The sequence below is a fragment of the Elaeis guineensis genome, chromosome 4, assembly GCF_000442705.2.
Source record: "Elaeis guineensis isolate ETL-2024a chromosome 4, EG11, whole genome shotgun sequence".
NCBI classification, from domain to species: domain Eukaryota; kingdom Viridiplantae; phylum Streptophyta; class Magnoliopsida; order Arecales; family Arecaceae; genus Elaeis; species Elaeis guineensis.
In genome coordinates, this window is record NC_025996.2 from 6,043,284 (window position 1) to 6,062,360 (window position 19,077).

The 19,077-nt window shown below is 38.5% G+C and overlaps 1 protein-coding gene across 1 annotated transcript; it reads left to right on the plus strand.

Annotated features, from left to right (window-relative positions):
- The first annotated feature begins 440 nt into the window (after positions 1–440).
- LOC140857232 (uncharacterized) lies at positions 441–18,552 on the plus strand. The gene is made up of 11 exons (XM_073255989.1): positions 441–590; positions 1,700–1,981; positions 9,261–9,645; positions 9,743–9,781; positions 16,549–16,740; positions 16,824–17,068; positions 17,148–17,351; positions 17,454–17,546; positions 17,707–17,808; positions 17,902–18,261; positions 18,362–18,552. Exons 1-11 carry the CDS (start codon positions 441–443, stop codon positions 18,437–18,439), a joined length of 2,130 nt encoding a protein of 709 aa, XP_073112090.1. The 3' UTR covers positions 18,440–18,552.
- Positions 18,553–19,077: the final 525 nt, after the last annotated feature.

The following is a 19,077-nucleotide window of genomic DNA, read 5'->3' on the forward strand; positions in this document are numbered from 1 at the left end:
AGGGTCTTGCCGGAGCAACCCCAACTCTGGTTTAGACTTCTTTTGCAGGTCCCGACGGCGACCATGACTCCCTCGACTCCAACATTTCCGACGCAGGTAGATTTTTGCACCAACAAGTTCAATTTGGCATTTTGTTTGATTTGCTGCTACATCGAATTCTAATTTTGTTATGTCGCAAGATAGGGGTCCCCTCTAATGCATCGTTTGTCCAAGCATTCACATGTTACCCTTTGTATAAGAGTTTTCATGCAATTAAAGATAGGATTAAATGTTAGAATTTGATACCTCGAGATTCCATCCACACTGAGTCCACAGCAAGGTTCACGATGACGAACAGAATCCAATGAGCCTAATATCAGCCTAAACGAAGATTGGATAAAGGAGATATGCTCGATAGAAAGTGGCACGACTTATAGAGCGGCGAAGGTCGGCAATGGCCCATGGAGCGGGCGCGCGTGGCGGCGTGCGGGACTGCCGCGAGCATGCGGCCCAGCATGCAGATGCGAGGTGTGTGCGCTGGAGCAGCCCAAGCCCAGGTGGGCGCGTGTGCGGGCACGGTCCGTGCAATTTTCCCATGCGGTCCACGCATGGTACATGTACCAATGGTCCATGGGGACCCACGTGGATCGGGCGGGAGTTTTTCCTTGGTTTTGCGCGGTCAATGATGTGTGGACCGACAGTCCATGGGGACCCGCGTGGATCGGACGGGAGTTTTTCCTTGGTTTTGCGAGGTCCACCATGGACCGAAGGGTGTTTCGGGCTGGTTTCTCGTGGTCTACAGAGATTTTCGTGGACCAAGGACTCATGTTGCACGATCAGATGGTTAAGATGGGAGCCAATCTTGATCTGATGGCTGGAGAGGCAGTTTGATGCAAACAGGAGTCGGTTTCTAATTTGGTTTGGGTTCCGAGGCCTATAAACTCACTCTATGGCAACAGAGACGGGTATGGTAATTCGGTAGAGATCTGAAACCATGGAGCAGAGGGCAGCAGTAGCCAACAGAGAGCAGAACTATAGGGTGCTTCGGATAAACTATCAGGCAGCGGACAACGATTACTTCAGGGGTTCAAGGGGGTCTTCCTAGAGAGAGTTTTTGTGAGGGAGAGATGGGTGTACGAGGGATGAGGATATGATCTCCTCTTATAATTTTTCTCTTTTCTCATAGTGAAGCTTGCATGCCCTATGGAAACGAATCTTTTTTGACGGATCTATGTATTTGATTGTTTCTATTTTATTTCTTCTTTCTTCCTACTGCGATGCGTAGTATCAAAAAGATTCTGTGGAGGTGGTGTCCTGACCAGATATCTTCAATAAATGATATTAGAGCGAGACAGTACCAGAACGCGGATTGCGGCAGTGGTGAGCAAGATTGAAGATGAAGAAGACAGGATCAATCAAGATAGAGATCAACATATTTGATGGAAAGAGTAATTTCTCTTTGTGGCAGGCAAGGATGAAGGACGTACTCATCCAGCAAGGGTTGATCGATGCTCTCTTGTATGAGGAGAAACCAATTACCATAGAGATGCAGGATTAGAGGTGGCTCCAGATGCAGGTGGTGAGTATGATCAGCTTGTACCTAGCGGATGAGGTAGTGATCTATATGCTTGGCAAGACTTCTCCGACGATGCTGTGGTCGAAGCTTAAGGAGTTATACATGGCAAAATTTCTCACCAACACTCTCTTCCTTTGGAGGCAGTTCTACCAGCTGCGGATGACTGAAAGACAGAACGTGCAGAAGCATCTCGGCTACTTCCAGAAGATTCTCATCGACCTCCTCAACGTTGGCAAGAAGGTTGAGGAAAAGACCAAGGCGCTGGTCTTGCTAGCATCGCTTCCCCCTTCGTATGAGTTCTTAGTGATTGCTTTTTTAATAGGGAAGAGTACCATCAAAATGGATGAGGTCACCACGGTGATTCTTCAGAATGAGGTTCTTAGGAGGAAGAACCCAGCTTCAAACTCAGGTGGCAGCTCAACTTTGGTGATTTTTGAAGGAGTAGGAGGTGATAGACGAAGCGACAGGAGATCGCGACGAGGGCGATCCAAGTCCAGGATGAGGGACTTGAGCAAGACCAGATATTATTAATGTGACGAGTTGAAACATCTAGTCAGAGATTACTCTCAACTCAGGGATCAGACGAGAGCTACTGTAGCGATGGCCAATAGCGAGTCAGAGGGTGATGCTCTGGAGATATCTGATGAGATATCTACTTTTTTCCAACAATAGATTTTAGATTCTGTATATACTTATCATGTATGTTGCAGAGAAGAGCAGTTTGACTCCTTGAAGAGCAGTGAGAGTATTGTTTATCTACCGGATGGATCGAGTTATGCGATCAGAGGCATCGAAACGATCAACTGGAGGTCACATGATGGTGTAGTGAGGAGATTAGGGAAGGTCTGATACATACTTGATTTTAGACAGAATCTTATCTCACTGAGCAGACTAAATTCAAAAGACTACAGGACGGTAGCTGGTGGAGGAATCCTGAAGATGTTATACGGCGATAAAGTTATTCTGACAAGAAAGAAGAAGACAAAAGGATATTACTACCTAACGGAGAGCCCAGTGTGAGGTGGAGCTTCAGGAGCCAGGAGGAGCCCAGAGCAAGGTGGAGCTTCAGATAGAGGTGGATCGAGCACGAAATGCGAGAAGCAGGAGGATGAGAGGTGATATCGTAGGGTGAGATTTCTATTGTCGTAGGATGATATCCCGAGCAGGTCTCAGATCAGAAGGAGCATAGCATACGATAGAGATGAGATCGAACGACCTAGCTTGACTCCCATATTTGTCTATCCATGATCAATAGGCGATTGCCCTACGTCAGAGGGGTGAGGAGATTCAGAAGCTCTCAGAGTTAGGAGGAGATCGAATGTCAAGTCGAGATGAAGATTATTAAGATTTGACGTCTCGAGATTCGATCCACACTGAGCCCACAGCGAGGTCCGCGATGATGAACGGAGTCTAACGAGTTCAAGATCAGTCTAAATGAAGATTGGATGAAAAAGATACGCTCGATAGAAGATGGCACAGCTTACGGAGCGACGGCGGCCTGCGGAGTGGGCATACACGGCAGCGCACAGGACTGCCGCTGGCACGTGGCCCAGCGTGTAGACCCACGGGCATGCATGGTGCGCAATCAGAGTCGGGTCGGCGTGCACGCAGGTGCGGCCTAGGCCCAGTCAAGTGCGCATGCAGGCGCGGCCCGAGCGATTTTCCCACATAGTCCATGCACGATACGTGGATCGGCAGTCCATGAGGACCCGCATGGACCGGGCAAATGTTTCTCCTTGGTTTCGCATGGTCCATCATGGACCGAAAGATGTTTCGGGCTGGTTTCTCACAATCTACAGAGATTTTTATGAATCGAGGACTCATGTTGCGCGATCGAACGGTTAAGATGGAAGCCGATCTTGATTTGGCGACTGGAGAGGCAGTTTGACGCAAATAGGAGTCGGTTTTCGATCCAGTTTGGGTTCCGAGGCCTATAAACTCACTCTGTGGCAACAGAGACGGGTATGGTGGTTCGGTAGAGATCTGAAATCGTAGAGCAGGGCAGCAGCAATCAACAGAGAACAGAACTATAGGGTGCTTCAGGCAGACTGTCAGGCAGCAGACAACGGCCGTTTCAAGGATTCAGGGGGATTTTTTTAAAAAAAAAAATTGTGAGGGGGAGCTCCTTGTGAGAGAAAAATTGGGTGTACGAGAATTGAGGGTATGATCTCTTCTTGTAATTTTTCTCTTATCTCATAGTGAAGCTTGCATGCTTCATGGAGGCAAGTTTTTTTTGACTGATCCACGTATTTAATTATTTCTGCTTTATTTCTTCTTTCTTTCTGTTGTGATGTATGGTATCGAAAAGATTCTGTGAAGGTGGTGTCCTGACCAGACATCTCTAACATTAAATTATGATAAAATACAAATTAAAGGCTACAGCTATCTTCCCTCCACCTTATTGATCTTCGAAACCTATATTGCTGGACTCATGCTAATTGAGCTTTCTTTGATGATATATAAAATGAAATATTTCCAAATTAAGATATTATGAAGTCTCCCTCACAGAAGTTTGGTGCGGTTTGCTACAAACAAACAATTTCTTTTTTTTTTAAATTTTGTAAAAAAAAAAAAAAGTTTGTCATGTTAAACCTATCGTGCCCGTTAACAACCACTAACAACTCGGAGCATTATTAGAATATGCAATATGAAAAATATTTCATTAGATTCAAGATTAGAACAAAATCATGGTGGCTTTGGAGCCGTGGCCGTATCTGCAAGCTAAAATCTGAAGCATCAGGCGTGTTTGTGAGCAGAATTTTGAGCTTTTTTTTTAAAAATAACCAATTTAGATAATGCTTAGTATTACTTTCATTTTTTTAGATAAAAAATAATTTATTTTTTTATATATTTAGAAATATAAATATATTTGATATAATTAATTATTTTAAAATATAAATATAATAATAAATATTATAATAATAATAGTAGCGATGAAAAAAATGAAGATAATAATAATAATATGATCGCAACGATAAAAAAGTGCTAGCCATATGGGGGCACAAGGATGGTGATAATAGCTATAGTGATATTAAGACATTTATAATATAGTAGTGGTGATGATGATGATAGTGAGATATGCTAAAGATTACGATGATCATGATGATATGATAGAACCTGATATGATAGAATTGGTGGGGTTAGTGGCAATAGTGATGATGACAATGGTGGTAATACTCATGATGGCGGTGCTAGAAAAGATGATGATAATAGTGGTAGAAAGGACAATGGTTGTGGTAACCCAAACTTATGTTGGATCCAACCCCACCCGCATAATAGGCCCACCACCGAAATGCACGTGCTTGGCATGTGAGCTGGTGGAAGGAAGGGGACTCCCGATCGGAGTCTTTCTTCTCTTCCATATCCAATGAAATCGGTAGGGGAGGGAGATTTAATCCGAGCAAAACTTGGTTTGCAAACCTAGAGAAACCCTTTATAAGAAGACCCCTACCATTCCATCCTTGATTTCTCGAGGAATCGCCACCGATCTTTTGAATTTTCTCTTGAATCTTTCTTAGGTTTGGCTAATAGGATCGTCGGATTTTTCTTCCCTTCTGCATCACCGGACTAGGGTAGCTACTCTCCTTCCTCTTCTTTTTCTTTTCCCAGCATCCACCAGCACCCGTCATGTGGTCTTGGCCCGGCAAGCCGCCGGTTGGTGTTGAACAGAGGGCTGCTTTGTTCAATTTCCTTTTTCCCTTTTGTTTTTCATCACCGGCTTTCACTAGCCATGGCCGCCGATGGGACACTCCCCTCCCTGCCGCCTTGAGTGTCGTTGGGTCGTCGGCCTCAAGGCTTTTGATGGTCGTGGTTGGGGGAAGGAAACAAGAGAGAGAGAGGGGAGGATGTCCCCTGGTTTTCAAAATAAGGAAGAGGATGTTCCTCTTTCTCTCTTCCCTAGCTTAAGTTTTGTTTCCTTTATTTAAATTATTATTTTATTTTAGATAGATCAGGAGATCCATAGGAGGATATAATCCAGGAGATTTGTCTATGGACCTCCGTGCACCCGATAGATGTTTCAAGATAAATAATCTAGACACTATATATTTTTATTTTAATATTAATTTTGAATACGTAAGAGAATAATTTCATGAATAAAGAGGCATCGGGGAGGATTCTTGATATTTAGATTATAATTCTAGTGAATTTAGTGTGACGATCGTAGTAATAAAAATTTTTAAATATTATTTATCTATTTATATAAAAATTATTTTATGCATCAGTAATTTTATGAAATTTTTTTGATAATATTATGTTATATACTTAGTTGTTAAGTATAAATTTATTACTTGTTAGATGTTATGTATTACATATCACTGATACTAATTTAGATGGATTTTAGTAATCGTATGTGTCAAGTTTTGTAAAAGAATGTGATCTTGAATTACAATACCTAATAAACTTGAAATTGAGTTGTATGATTGTATATAGGGTTGTGGTGCTTTGGGCTAGCCACGTTGTTGATGTCTTATCACAAGTTAAAAATATAGTTGTGGTAGTCCACAAGACTAGCCACGATTGATGCCTTACCATAGGCTGGAAATATAGCTTTGGTAGTTCAAAGTTGAGCACCTGTGGTTTTTTAGACTAGCCACTGTTAGTACCTTGCCATGGGCTATAAATATGGTTGTGATGGTTGGGGTTTAAGCGCTTATGGTCCTCTGAGCTAGCCACGGTATTAATGCCCCATCATGGGTTGTAAACATGGTTGTGGTAATCTACAGTGCTAGCCACAGTATTGGTGCTCTGCAATGGGTTGAAATTATGACCGTGGTAGTCCAGAGTCGAGCATCTTGGTATGATCGGATCCGATGCATATTGGTTTGAAATAATTATATGATGTGACTCATTATATAAAAAGATATTTGCTAAAGTGCATGTTTTATAAATCATGATATTTTTTAACATGAGATTGATATGACTAATAATCATTATTTTTTATTTATTATTAATATTATATTGGTGTTGGTGTATGGAAATTCTTACTGGGCTGTAAAGCTTACGCTTTCTGTTTCTCTCTTTTCTTCTTAGAGATGCAGGATTCTCATAATTGGCTATGATTTGGATTCGCAAGTGAATGGATGAATAAATAGAGCATCAATAATACTTGATCAGATGGTTAAGGGAATTGAATTTTGTAATTATGTAAGTTTTATCAATTGTTATAAAAATTAGATGATTATGGATGTTGAGTTTATAAAAAATTTTATAAACTTTGCATATTCTTTAGGGCTTGCCCTAAAGAGCATGCAGCCGTCACGTATCCGACCTGGATGTCGGGTGTGGGACGTGATAAAATGATATTAAAGCTCAATTTTAAAATTACTAGAGACTGTGACATAAGCGATATCAAAAATTTTGGACTAGGATCACTAAAAATGTGGCTGCATAATATCAAAACTTAGAGTTATGGTTATTAGGGATTGTGATAGAGATGATCCATAGGATGTTGACGGATAATTTATAATTCGGGTTGCAGTTTGAAGAATTGATGATCTACTATTTTATTGGATTGAAAGTTATATATAGCGAGCCCTAGATATTTGGTGGATTAAATCAGAGTGTACAGCGAAAGTATGATAATTTGAGCGAAGGTATTATGGTAAAGAATTTAATTTTTTTTTTAATTAAAAAAATTTATTAAGAGCTTGATGACTATATAAAAATTTTATATTTTTTAGATTTTCATATTATAACATGCTAATTTCGAGGATGAGATTATTTTTAAAGAGGAGAGTACATGATAACCCAAGCTTGTGTTGGATCCAGCCCAAATAATAGGCCCACCTCCATCGAAATGCACGTGCTTGGCACGTGAGTTGGCGGAAGGAAGGGGACTCCCGATCGGAGTCTTTCTTCTCTTCCACATCCGATGAAATCCGTAGGGGAGGGAGATCTAATCTGAGCAAAACTGGGTTTGCAAACCTAGAGAAACCATCTATAAGAAGACCCCCACCATTCCATCCTTGATTTCTCGAGGAATCACCACCGATCTTTTGAATTTTCTCTTGAATCTTTCTTGGGTTTGGCTGATAGGATCGCCGGATTTTTCTTCTCTTCCGCATCACCGGACTAGGGTAGCTATTCTCCTTCCTCTTCTTTTTCTTTTCCCAGCATCCACCAGCACCCGTCATGTGGTCTTGGACCGGCAAGCCACCGGTTGGGGTTGAACAGAGGGCTACTCTGTTCAATTTCTTTTTTCCCTTTTGTTTTTCATCACCGGCTTTCGCCAGCCATAGCCGCCGATGGGACGCTCCCCTCTCTGCCGCCTTGAGTGTCGTTGGGTCATCGGCCTCAAGGCTTTCGATGGCCGTGGTTGGGGGAAGGAAACAAGAGAGAGAGAGAGAGGGGGGGGAGGATGTCCTCTGATTTTCAAGATAAGGAAAGGAAGAGGATGTGAAAATCAGAGGATATTCCTCTTTCTCTCTCTTCCCTAGCTTAAGTTATGTTTCCTTTATTTAAATTATTAGTTTATTTTAGATGGATCACGGGATCCATGGGAGAATATAATCCAAGAGATTTGTCTGTGGATCTCCGTGCAGCCGAAGGAGGTTTCTAGATAAATAATCTAGACACTATATATTTTTATTTTAATATTAATTTTAGATATATAAAAAAATAATTTTTTAGGTAAAGAGACGCCGGATAGAGTTCTTGATACTTAGATTATAAATCTAATGAGTTTGGTGTGACGACTATAAAGTTAAAATTTTTTGAACATTATTTATTTATTTATATAAAAATTATTTTGTATATTAGTGATTTCAATTCATGAAATTTTAATAATAATATATTATATACTTAGTTGTTAAGTATAAATTTATTATTTGTTCAATGTTATGTATTACATATTATTGATACTGATTTGGATGGATTTTGATAATTATGTGCATCGAGGTTTGTAAAAAAATGTGACCTTGAATTATAATACCCAATAAGCTTAAAATTGAATTGTATGACTGTACGTAAGGTTGTGGTGCTCTAAGCTAACCACATTATTGATATCCTGTCATAGACCGAAAATATGGTTATGATAGTCCACAGGACTAGCAACGCTTGATGCCTTATTATGGGCTGAAAATATGACTGTGATAGTTTGGAGTTGAGCACCTGTAATCTCCCAGACTAGCCAATGTTAGTGCCTTGCCATAGGTTGTAAACATGATTGTGGTAGTTGGGATTTGAGCACTTGTAGTCCTTTAGACTAGCCATGATATTGATGCCTCACCACAAGCTGTAAACATGGTTGTGGTAGACCATAATACTAGCCACGGTATTGGTGCCCTGCCATAGGTTGGAATTATGGCAGTGGTAATTCAAAACCGAGTACCTTGGTATGATCAGATGCGATGCATGTTGGTTTGAAATAATTGTGTGATGTGACTTATTATATAAAAAGATATTTGCTAAAGTGCATGTTTTATTTATTATTATTATATTGATGCTGATTTGTGGAAATTTTTATTGGATTGTAGAGCTCACCCACTACAAAAAAAGAGGCCATTAACGACCTTTTTTTGCCGACGCTTTTGGAAAGCGTCGGCAGGTTGCGCTAACCTGCCGACGCTTTTAAAAAGCGTCGTTCTTTAACGACGCTTAAAAGCGTCATAAACTATGAACGTGTCAACGTCGACGCTTTTAGCAAAAGCATCGTTAAATAAATAAAATACCGACGCATTTTAACGACGCTAAAAAGCGTCGGTAGGTTCGTTTAATACCACCCTCCTCCCGTGCCCTAATCTATCTACCGCCGTGCCCTAATCTATCTACCGCCGCCATTCCTCAGCCGTTCCTTATTTTCCACCCGTTCCTCAGCCGACCCCGGCCCATCTCCGCCGCCGGCACCGCACCCGCCGTCCACGCGCACCCGCCGTCCACGCCTCACCTCCGTCCGCCACTCCCCTCTGCTGCCGCATCCGTCGACGCCGCGCCCGCGAGGTCCAAGCCATACGCCGTCGGTGAACCGGCCCTCCTCCTCCTTCCCTTGTTCGACTGCTCCAAGCTTCCCACCATCCCACTTCGCCATTCGGCCACCCCAAATCGAAGGGAAACGAAGCCCCTGCTCGGCCGCTCCACAGAAATTTTGAAAGGTAAAATATTTTCCCCATTTCACTTGTTTTTCTTTTCATTCATTCTTCTTTTCAAAATCTCCACAGAAATTTTGAGTTGTTTAATTTCATGTTACAGTGTTTAAGGGTCTGTCATCCACATTCCTCATTTTGAAAGGTAAGCTTTTTCCCACCTAGTTTGATCATTTTTTTTTGTTATCGCTTCATTTTCTTTTTATTTTTTTCTCTTGTTTGGAGATTTGTGGGAAGGAGAGCATTGAGGGAGATCGGATGGGTTTCTTAGGTCCCGATTGGGGTTTTCTCATATGGGATTTTGTGCGAGCTGCAGCGGTGTGAGTTGGTCCCCTGAGGTCCAAGAGCTTAATCTCGGTAGAAGCATGATATTTTATAGGATTTGAGAATTTTTCAGTTATTTATTTATTTATCTTGGCAGATGTGAAGAATTTTTCAGTTGAGTGTTGAAGGATGTTTTTGTTTATATATGTTCTTGTTTACTGCCACCCTTGAGTAGCATTGTGATGCATATTTTATAGGAATCGGGTTTGTTAGCCCATTTAGCTTATATTTTTTAAGAACATGCTCAGATCTTAGTTTTTCGGCTGTAGAAAAAAAAGATAGAAAAAAAAAAAGCCTATGAAAGTTTTTTTTCTTTGTATAGGATTTGAGTTAGGTGATATTTGGTTGATTTAAGGCCATGATTAAATGGATAGTCCAACTGATGAACACTATAAGATTTTCAATTAAATCCTATCCAAAAATCCAAACATATCTTTTTCTACACGATTGAGCTAAAACCAACAAAATTAACAAGATCACATGCTACATACTGGGTTAGGCTTATCTTTATAAAATACCCAGTTATAGCTTTGCAATGGGCCCACTTGAATTCTATAGGGAGAAAAAAAAAATTCAATAGATCTTTTTTTCTCCTTATGAGATTCAATTCGAATTATTTCAGAACTATATTTGGATATTTTGCTTAACCCATCTTTGTGATCTTATTAGTTGCACTAGCTCAATCCACAAGTCCAATAGAATTTGCCGCCCAATCCTATAGAAAAAGCTCCAAACATGCTCTAGTTCATCTAAATTAACCTTCACCACACCTAGGAGGGAAGTAATAAATTAGATTAATCATGTCAAATTGGAGTGGTGCGAGAGGAGGCCCAATTATTGGGAATGAAGGTGATGGAATTGCAATAGATAGTAGTCATTTAGCTTCTTTAGATAATTACAGCTGGAGCTGGCTTAGCTTGGGCTGACAATGTTCTTCCAAAATATGTTCTTTACCTGCATGCCAATCATTCACATTAACATGACACGGAGCAATAACTATTGAATAAGCATTTGTTTTTGTTAACCAAAATAAACACACTAATTATTGTTAACTTATAATTTTGTAGAGGCCAACTTACTGTTCCTCGAGTCTTGGGTGGGTGTGGGATTTTCTTACTCAAACACAACAAGACTTTGATATTCTTGGAGATTCCTTTACTCAAATACCCACTTTAGCTCTTCTTATGCTGCATGCATCCAAGAATGAATACAACTATTCATGCATGCCTAAGTTTGTTAGTTTGATTTACATATTTCTTACAAGTTTTTCATGCTTCTTTTATTGAATTTGAAGGGTTTCGTGAAAATTAATATATCTAGGAACATTTAGCATCTTTTTTCACAAAACAAAAAAAAAAAATCATCAAATGAAAAAATTAGTCTAGAGAAATGAAGAGCGGTGTAGTTACACTTAGATGTTGGAGATTGCACTGAGAAGTTTGCACAGGTTGAAGGTGAAAGCAAGCATTGCAGCGAGATGACGTGTTCATGCAAATTAGTTTATGGTGACCTTCAAATCAAAATAGAAAACAAAACCAAAAGAAAAGAAAAAGACGGAAGCAAAAGCATAAAGGAAACAATGAATTAAAAAATAGCATCGTTAAAATTATATGGAGTTAGAGCTGAAGTCACTGACGAAGAAGTTTCGGCTCTTCTAGAATTGAAATTAACAAGTGGAATTTACATCCCTGCATCTCTTTCTTTCTTTCTTTGAATTATACATTTATTTATTGAGAAAAATAGGCAGATTTTCACACATCTCCCATTAGTTATTTCTTTGGACATCAAGCTTTAAATATCAAGTCGCCAATTGAAGACCAGGAGACAACCTTAAAAGATTATAATTTTATTAAAGAATTTTCTTTAGGAATTTATGCAATCTTATTAATGTTCTTTTAATTGGTAATCTGGTGTCAGCCGTACACTTAGGTCCAGACTCTAGTTGGGTAGCAGGGTGGTTCAGGTTCAAAACTCCAGTTACTCCACTTCACAGGATTGCAGTTATGAAAGATCATGAATATCAAATTGAATAGTTAATATGCATCTAAATGATAATAAAAATAATAAATAACAATCTCTTTCTGCAAAGCTGCAAAAGTTGTATTGCAAATATTATATTATGTGCATCTCTTCTTGGTACCACCTACGAAGGACTCAAATCTTCAACTTTTCTGCCTTTCCATAAAATGTAAATAATATGACATCAAAAATTACATTGCATCGAAACATAGACCCGTCTTTTGATTAATGTACATATTCTATTATATCCGTATATTTATTTATTTTTGTACGGATAAAAGAATTATGTACATTGATCAATTGATTGTCCAGTATGGACAGTTTGGAAAATGTGAGTAATTCTATAGGTCATTACCATAATCAAATGGTATGCTGAGAGGTTCGGAAAAAATTTCGGATGGTATTTTCCTTTTGTTCTTCCTATACGGAAGAACTAAGGAGAAATGCTGCCGAAATTTTTTTCGGCTCTTGTTGCATATCATTTGATTTTTGTAATTGACCTATACAATTAATACATTTTCTGAATGGGATAGGACCTTCTTTACCTATTAGTTGATGATAGCAAGCATTTACTATGTAAACTTTATCTAGCTGTTATTTTTTTGGATTTTATGAAATGACTGATATTTTTTACTCATTGCATTAATATAGATTGTATAATTTTTTTTTATTTTTAGATAAATTGCAAGTTCGATCAGTTTTATCCTACAATGGACAAAAGTTGGATAAATAAACCAAGGAATAGTAAAGAATATTTAGATGGAGTTCATGACTTCATTAAATTTGGTATGGAGAAAAGTAGTTTGAATGGAAAGATTTTATGTCCATGTCGGAAATGTGTAAATAGTTCTTCTTTAGATCCACAAAATGTTGAAGAACATTTGGTATGGAATGGTTTTTTAAGAGGTTATACCGACTGAATTTTTCATGGAGAATCTATGTTGCCATCATCATGTAACCAACCCCTGACTCATTGCGGATCCACTAGCCTAGAAGACAATTCTGCAAGAGATGATGATATAAGGGGTTTGATCACAGATGCTTTTGGATTTGATGTTCAAAATTTAGGAGAATCCAGTAGTATACAAGAAACAGTTGGGATGTTTGATGGATGTACGCATACGGAACGTATGCATGTTGAGGAGCCCATACATACATCTAATGATGAGACAGCTCGTTATCACACCTTAATGAAAGATGCAGACGAAGAATTATATCCGGGTTGTACAAAATTTTCTAAGATTTCTTTTCTTATACATTTATTTCATATAAAATATTTGAATGGATGGTCTGGAAAGAGTTTTACCATGCTGCTCAAGTTATTAAAGGATGCATTTCCAGAAAGCACTCGTTTACCACCATCGTATTATGAAGCCAAGAAAGTAGTAAAGGAATTGGATCTTGGATACGAAAAGATTCATAGTTGTCCGAAAGATTGTATGTTATATCGGGGTGAAAATGCTAATCAAGAGTCATGCAATGTATGTGGATCTTCAAGATGGATAACACAAAAAGAAGATCGAGATGATGCACTGAATGAATTGGATGCAACGCGGAGTAAAAAGAAACCGGCCAAGGTATTGCGTTACTTTCCTCTTATACCTAGATTGAAAAGGATTTATGCATCATCAAAAACAGCTTCATCAATGAGATGGCATCATGAAGGACGTACAAAGGATGGAATGTTGAGACATCCTGCAGATAGTCTTCAATGGAAAGCATTTGATGATAGGCATCCTGATTTTGCCTCTGATGTTCGCAGTGTTAGGTTTGGCTTAGCTTCTGATGGCTTCAATCCATTTCGGACCCTGAGTTCTACCTACAGCACTTGGCCAGTCGTTTTGATACCTTACAATTTGCCACCGTGGATGTGCATGAAACAATCATCACTTATCTTGTCAATGGTTATTCCAGGAGATAAGGGTCCAGGCAATGATATTGATATTTTTCTACAGCCTTTGATAGAGGAATTGAAACAGTTGTGGGAGGGTGTTGATGCATTTGATGCTTCCAACGGCCAAACATTTAAACTACGGGCAACTTTGTTATGGACTATTAATGATTTTCCAGCATATGCCAATTTATCTGGCTGGAGTACAAAGGGACGGGTCGCATGTCCTTGTTGTGGAGATTCAACACATTCAATTTGGTTAAAACATGGAGGTAAATTTTGTTACATGGGACATCGTCGATGGTTGGAAGCAAATCATCCGTTTCGATTTCAGAAAGATTTGTTTGATGGTACTATAGAATTGGGATGTGCCCCTATTCCACCTTCTGGAACTGATGTTCATAGACAAATGGATGGCATGAATTACAGCTATGGTAAGCACTCAAAGTCCTCTAAAAAAAGAGGAAGGGATGATGTTGAAAGCTCAGTGCACGAAGGGTTACCAGAGGAAGTCAGTATCAGTACTATAGATGCAGAGTTGTTTCAAGATCCAGACAATTATTTCGAGGATGAAAATGAGGAAGACACACAGATAGCATCTATACAACAGCCAAGTAAACATTTATGGAAAAAACGAAGTATCTTTTTTGACTTACCTTATTGGAAACATAATCTTATTCGGCACAATCTTGATGTCATGCATATAGAGAAGAATGTTTGCGATAATTTACTTGGAACATTTTTAAACCTTGATGGAAAGAGCAAAGATAACATGAAGGCACGTCTTGATTTAAAAGAAATGGGTATCCGACAGGAACTTCATCCTAAAATGCTTGCTAATGATAGAATTTATGTGCCTCCTGCATGTTACACAATGTCTGCTCGAGAAAAGGATAATTTTTTGGGAGTTTTGAAAAGTATCAAAGTACCCGATGGATATGCATCGAATATTTCACGATGTGTGCATCTAAAGGATCGAAAACTTTCAAATCTTAAAAGTCATGATGGTCACATATTGATGCAAGATATTTTTCCAATAGCTTTAAGATCGTCATTGTCGAAACAAGTTGTTACAATTGTACTTCGATTATCGTCATTCTTCAAGGCATTATGTTCCAAAGTTATTGATCCTCGGGAACTTGATCAGTTAGAATCGGATATTACAATTACACTTTGCCAGATGGAAAAGATTTTTCCTCCTGGATTTTTCACTATTATGGTACATCTGCTCGTTCACCTAGCTTCAGAAGTTAAAGTTGGTGGACCGGTACATTATATATGGATGTATCCTATTGAGAGGTATTATTACAAACCTTAAATCTTTTGATAATTTTATTAGAAACAACAGCATACTGATATTTTAATAAATATTTAATTCTTGAAGGTATCTTGTGCGTCTTAAAGATTATGTGCGAAATAGAGCCTATCCTGAAGGCTCGATTGCTGAAGCATATATTGCGGATGAATGTTTGACATTTTGTTCAAGATATCTTCAAGGTGTAGAGACTATTTTTAGTCGACCTCAACGGCATAATGACTTTGTGGAGAATGCAGAACTGTATAAGTTCTTAACTGCTGGAAAATTCTTGGGAAGAGGTGAAGGTATTGTACTTGATCAAAAATCCTTAGCACAAGCACATCGTTATGTGTTACTTCATAGTGACATAATATCTGACCATCGCAGGTTAGTATATTTAAGGAATGACATCAAAATTTAAATTTTATATTAGATATAATGTTCTAAATGATATATTTATATTTTATGCAGTGAATTTTTAATTTATCAGAGACGAGCCAATCATAACATTCGTCCTAATGCAAGGATTGAACAGCGATGGTTGGTCGAGTTATTCCCTATGTGGCTTTCGAATCAGGTGTGATTTATATTTAATTATTGGATATATTAATTTTTGATACATATTTAATATCAGATAACTCAACTGTACTTCGTCATATCATTTTTTGTTAGGTATCAAAGATGATGGAGACAAATAAGTCAGATGAACTAATAGCTCTTGCTCGAGGACCTAACAAGATTGTGAATAGATATAATGGTTTCATAATTAATGGCTTTAAATTTCATACTAGAGAACGGGAGAAATTTAGAAAAATACAGAATAGCGGTGTTATGGTGGAAGCGGATGGAAAATCTTATTATGGTGCACTTAAAGATATCTATGAGTTGGATTATTATGGAAAATTTAAAGTAGTACTGTTTAGATGTGATTGGATAGACATAAACTCACCAAGGGGTTTGAAACAAGATGCAAATGGATTTACACTTGTAAATTTTTCAAGGTTGATACACACTGGTGTGTTATTGAAGGATGACCCATTCATTTTTTCATCTCAAGCTCGTCAAGTATTTTATGTACAAGACGCAAAAGATAAAGATTGGTTTACTGTCATCAAAACAAAACCTAGAGACTTATATGATATGGAAAACCAAGTGGAGGATGATGACGATGACACTTATACACAATGTATGTCCTACAATTTTGTGCCAGCTGATGATTTAAATGCTACGACGACGTTGGTTAGAACAGAATTCGAAGAAAACACTACTGCTTGATTGTTACTGGTAATAATTATTTATGATGTATATATTTTGCATTAATTATTGTGTTATTTTACTCCATATATTAACTGATTCTACCTTTTATTTATATAAATGCTAGGTGACATCATGCGTCGCAGGGGACGATATGCTGGTGTGCAGTTCCAGTTTTCACAGACAGAGGCCGGTACGTCTTCTTCAGCACAGCAGCCTGAGGCCAGTTCAGCTGCACAGCATTCTGAGCCCTGTCCTTCATCATCAGCACAGCACGATCCTCCTGTTCATCAGCCAGATGATGAGATACACGTGCAGGGTATATATTGTCTTTCATGTAATTTTTTTTTATTTCATTTTATGTATATTTATGATATAGTTACTTTTATGTATTTTTTGCAGACGGATCCGGGAGAGTACGCCCCAGACGCGGACCCACAGTAGTACGAGATGTGTGGCAGATGCGTGAGGGCGAGAGGATTGTTGTGGAGTGCAATCAGCTAGGTCAGCCAATTAAGAAAGCTGCCTGCTTATTGACTTCATTTTTGGGGACTGTTGCTCGGAGGCCTCAGCTATGTCCGTTGGGCTATGCAAAATGGAATGACATGCTTCCAACGTACAAAGTTGAGCTCCTCCGAGTTATAGAGGTAATGAATTGATGTTCATACTGTATATTAATTGTTAATCATTTATATAATTTATTTCATTTAACTTTTTTTTTTATAGAGCAAGTTTGTTCTCCCTCCATCCACTCATGATTTTGTAATGAAGTCTCTCAACCGCAAATGGAAAGAATATAAAGCACAATTGAAGAAGGACTATATGAGACAGGGTATGACAGAGGAGGAGGTTGCTAGGAATTGTCCTCCTGATGTACCCCCTCATCAGTGGATGGAGTTGGTTCATTACTGGTTCTCCGAGAGGGCACAGGTATATTATCTGTTTATTATCTTTTTTTCTTAAATATTTTATAAAAATATTGATTTTTATTATATATTGTATATATAACAAGTTCTTTACTTTATTTTACAGACTTATTCTGCTATTGGTAGAGCTGCACGAGCAGCTCAGTCTGTTCCTCATACATCGGGGTCGAAGAGTTATGCACGACTCCGACAGGAGTTTGTATGTTCCTTAAACTTTCATAATTAACTTTTAATTTTTATGTTCAAATATTTATATAACTAATATCATTATGTATCGTGGACCATGTCTGTATCATGATACTCATATATTTTTTTAAATTATCATAACTGTTTGCTTAAAATTGAAATTATTTGTGTAGGAGGATGAGCATGGGAGGGAACCCGGACAAGTGGAGTTTTACCGGATGACTCATACTCATCAGGATGGTACTTTTGTTCGAGATGAGTCGAGAGATTTATATGTACGGCATTGTTAATATTATATTTTTTGCAATGATTTAAATTTAATTTTGTTAGCTATTAATGTATAACTCTTGTTTTCAAAAAAAATACAGGAGAGGGCTACATCTCTCATTGCGGAGCGTGACGACGAGTCCGCAGCATCTACGCAGCAGAGCCGTATCGAGGTCGAGGTATTCACAGAGTTGATGGGACCAGAGCGCTACAGCCGAGTGAGGGGTTATGGAGTAGGAGTCACCCCCACTCAGTTATCTGAGGTTAGTAGATATACGCAGCATGCTGCAACAGATGCTCAGGATTCACGCGTTCGCAGACTCGAGGCGGAGATACAGGAGATTAGACAGAGTCGTGCCGCTGAGATGGAGGAGATGCGACAGAGCCGTGCCGAGATGCAGGCCATGAGGGGACAGATTGATCGCCTTACATCTTTATTAGAGATGTATGGTTCATCTCAGGTAAACACATAATATTAAATATATATTTTTGTATTAATTTAATGATTTATATATTTTATTTATAGATATGCAAATCATGCTTTTGATATATTTTTTGTAGGCTCCTGGCATATCAGGCACCCATCGAGATAGCGGCACGTCACGTGGAGACAACGACGACCATCCGCCTGCAGATTGATGTTATTTTATTTTTGTTGTATTTTTATATTTATTTATATTACTCTTGATTGTAATGGACGATTAGTACTTTATTTTTATTTATATAAAATATTGTCTTTTGGTTTGATTAAATTTTCTATTTCAGCTTGCTTTTGATGTGAATGATGGTGATTGTACAGGTGTGAATGTGAATGTGGTGATTGTACATGTTTATTGTATTGTACAGGTGATGTGAATGATGGTGATTGTACAGGTGTGAATGTGAATGTGGTGATTGTACATGTTTATTGTATTGTACAGGTGTGATATGATTTCGTACAGGAATGTATTGTATTATTTTTTTTTTAAATAATATTTGTATTTTTTTTTCCTCTTAAAACCTTTAACGACGCTTATAAGCGTCGTTAAATTTGTCTTTTGCGACGCTTTAAAGCGTCGTAAATATTTACATTAACGACGCTTATAAGCATCGTTAAATTTGTCTTTTGCGACGCTTTAAAGCGTCGTAAAGATTTACATTAACGACGCTTTAAAGCGTCGTTAAGACAAATTTAACGACGCTTTAAAGCGTCGTTAATGTAAATATTTACGACGCTTTAAAGCGTCGTTAAAATTTAACGACGCTTTTACAAAGCGTCGGCGATATTCGTCCCCACT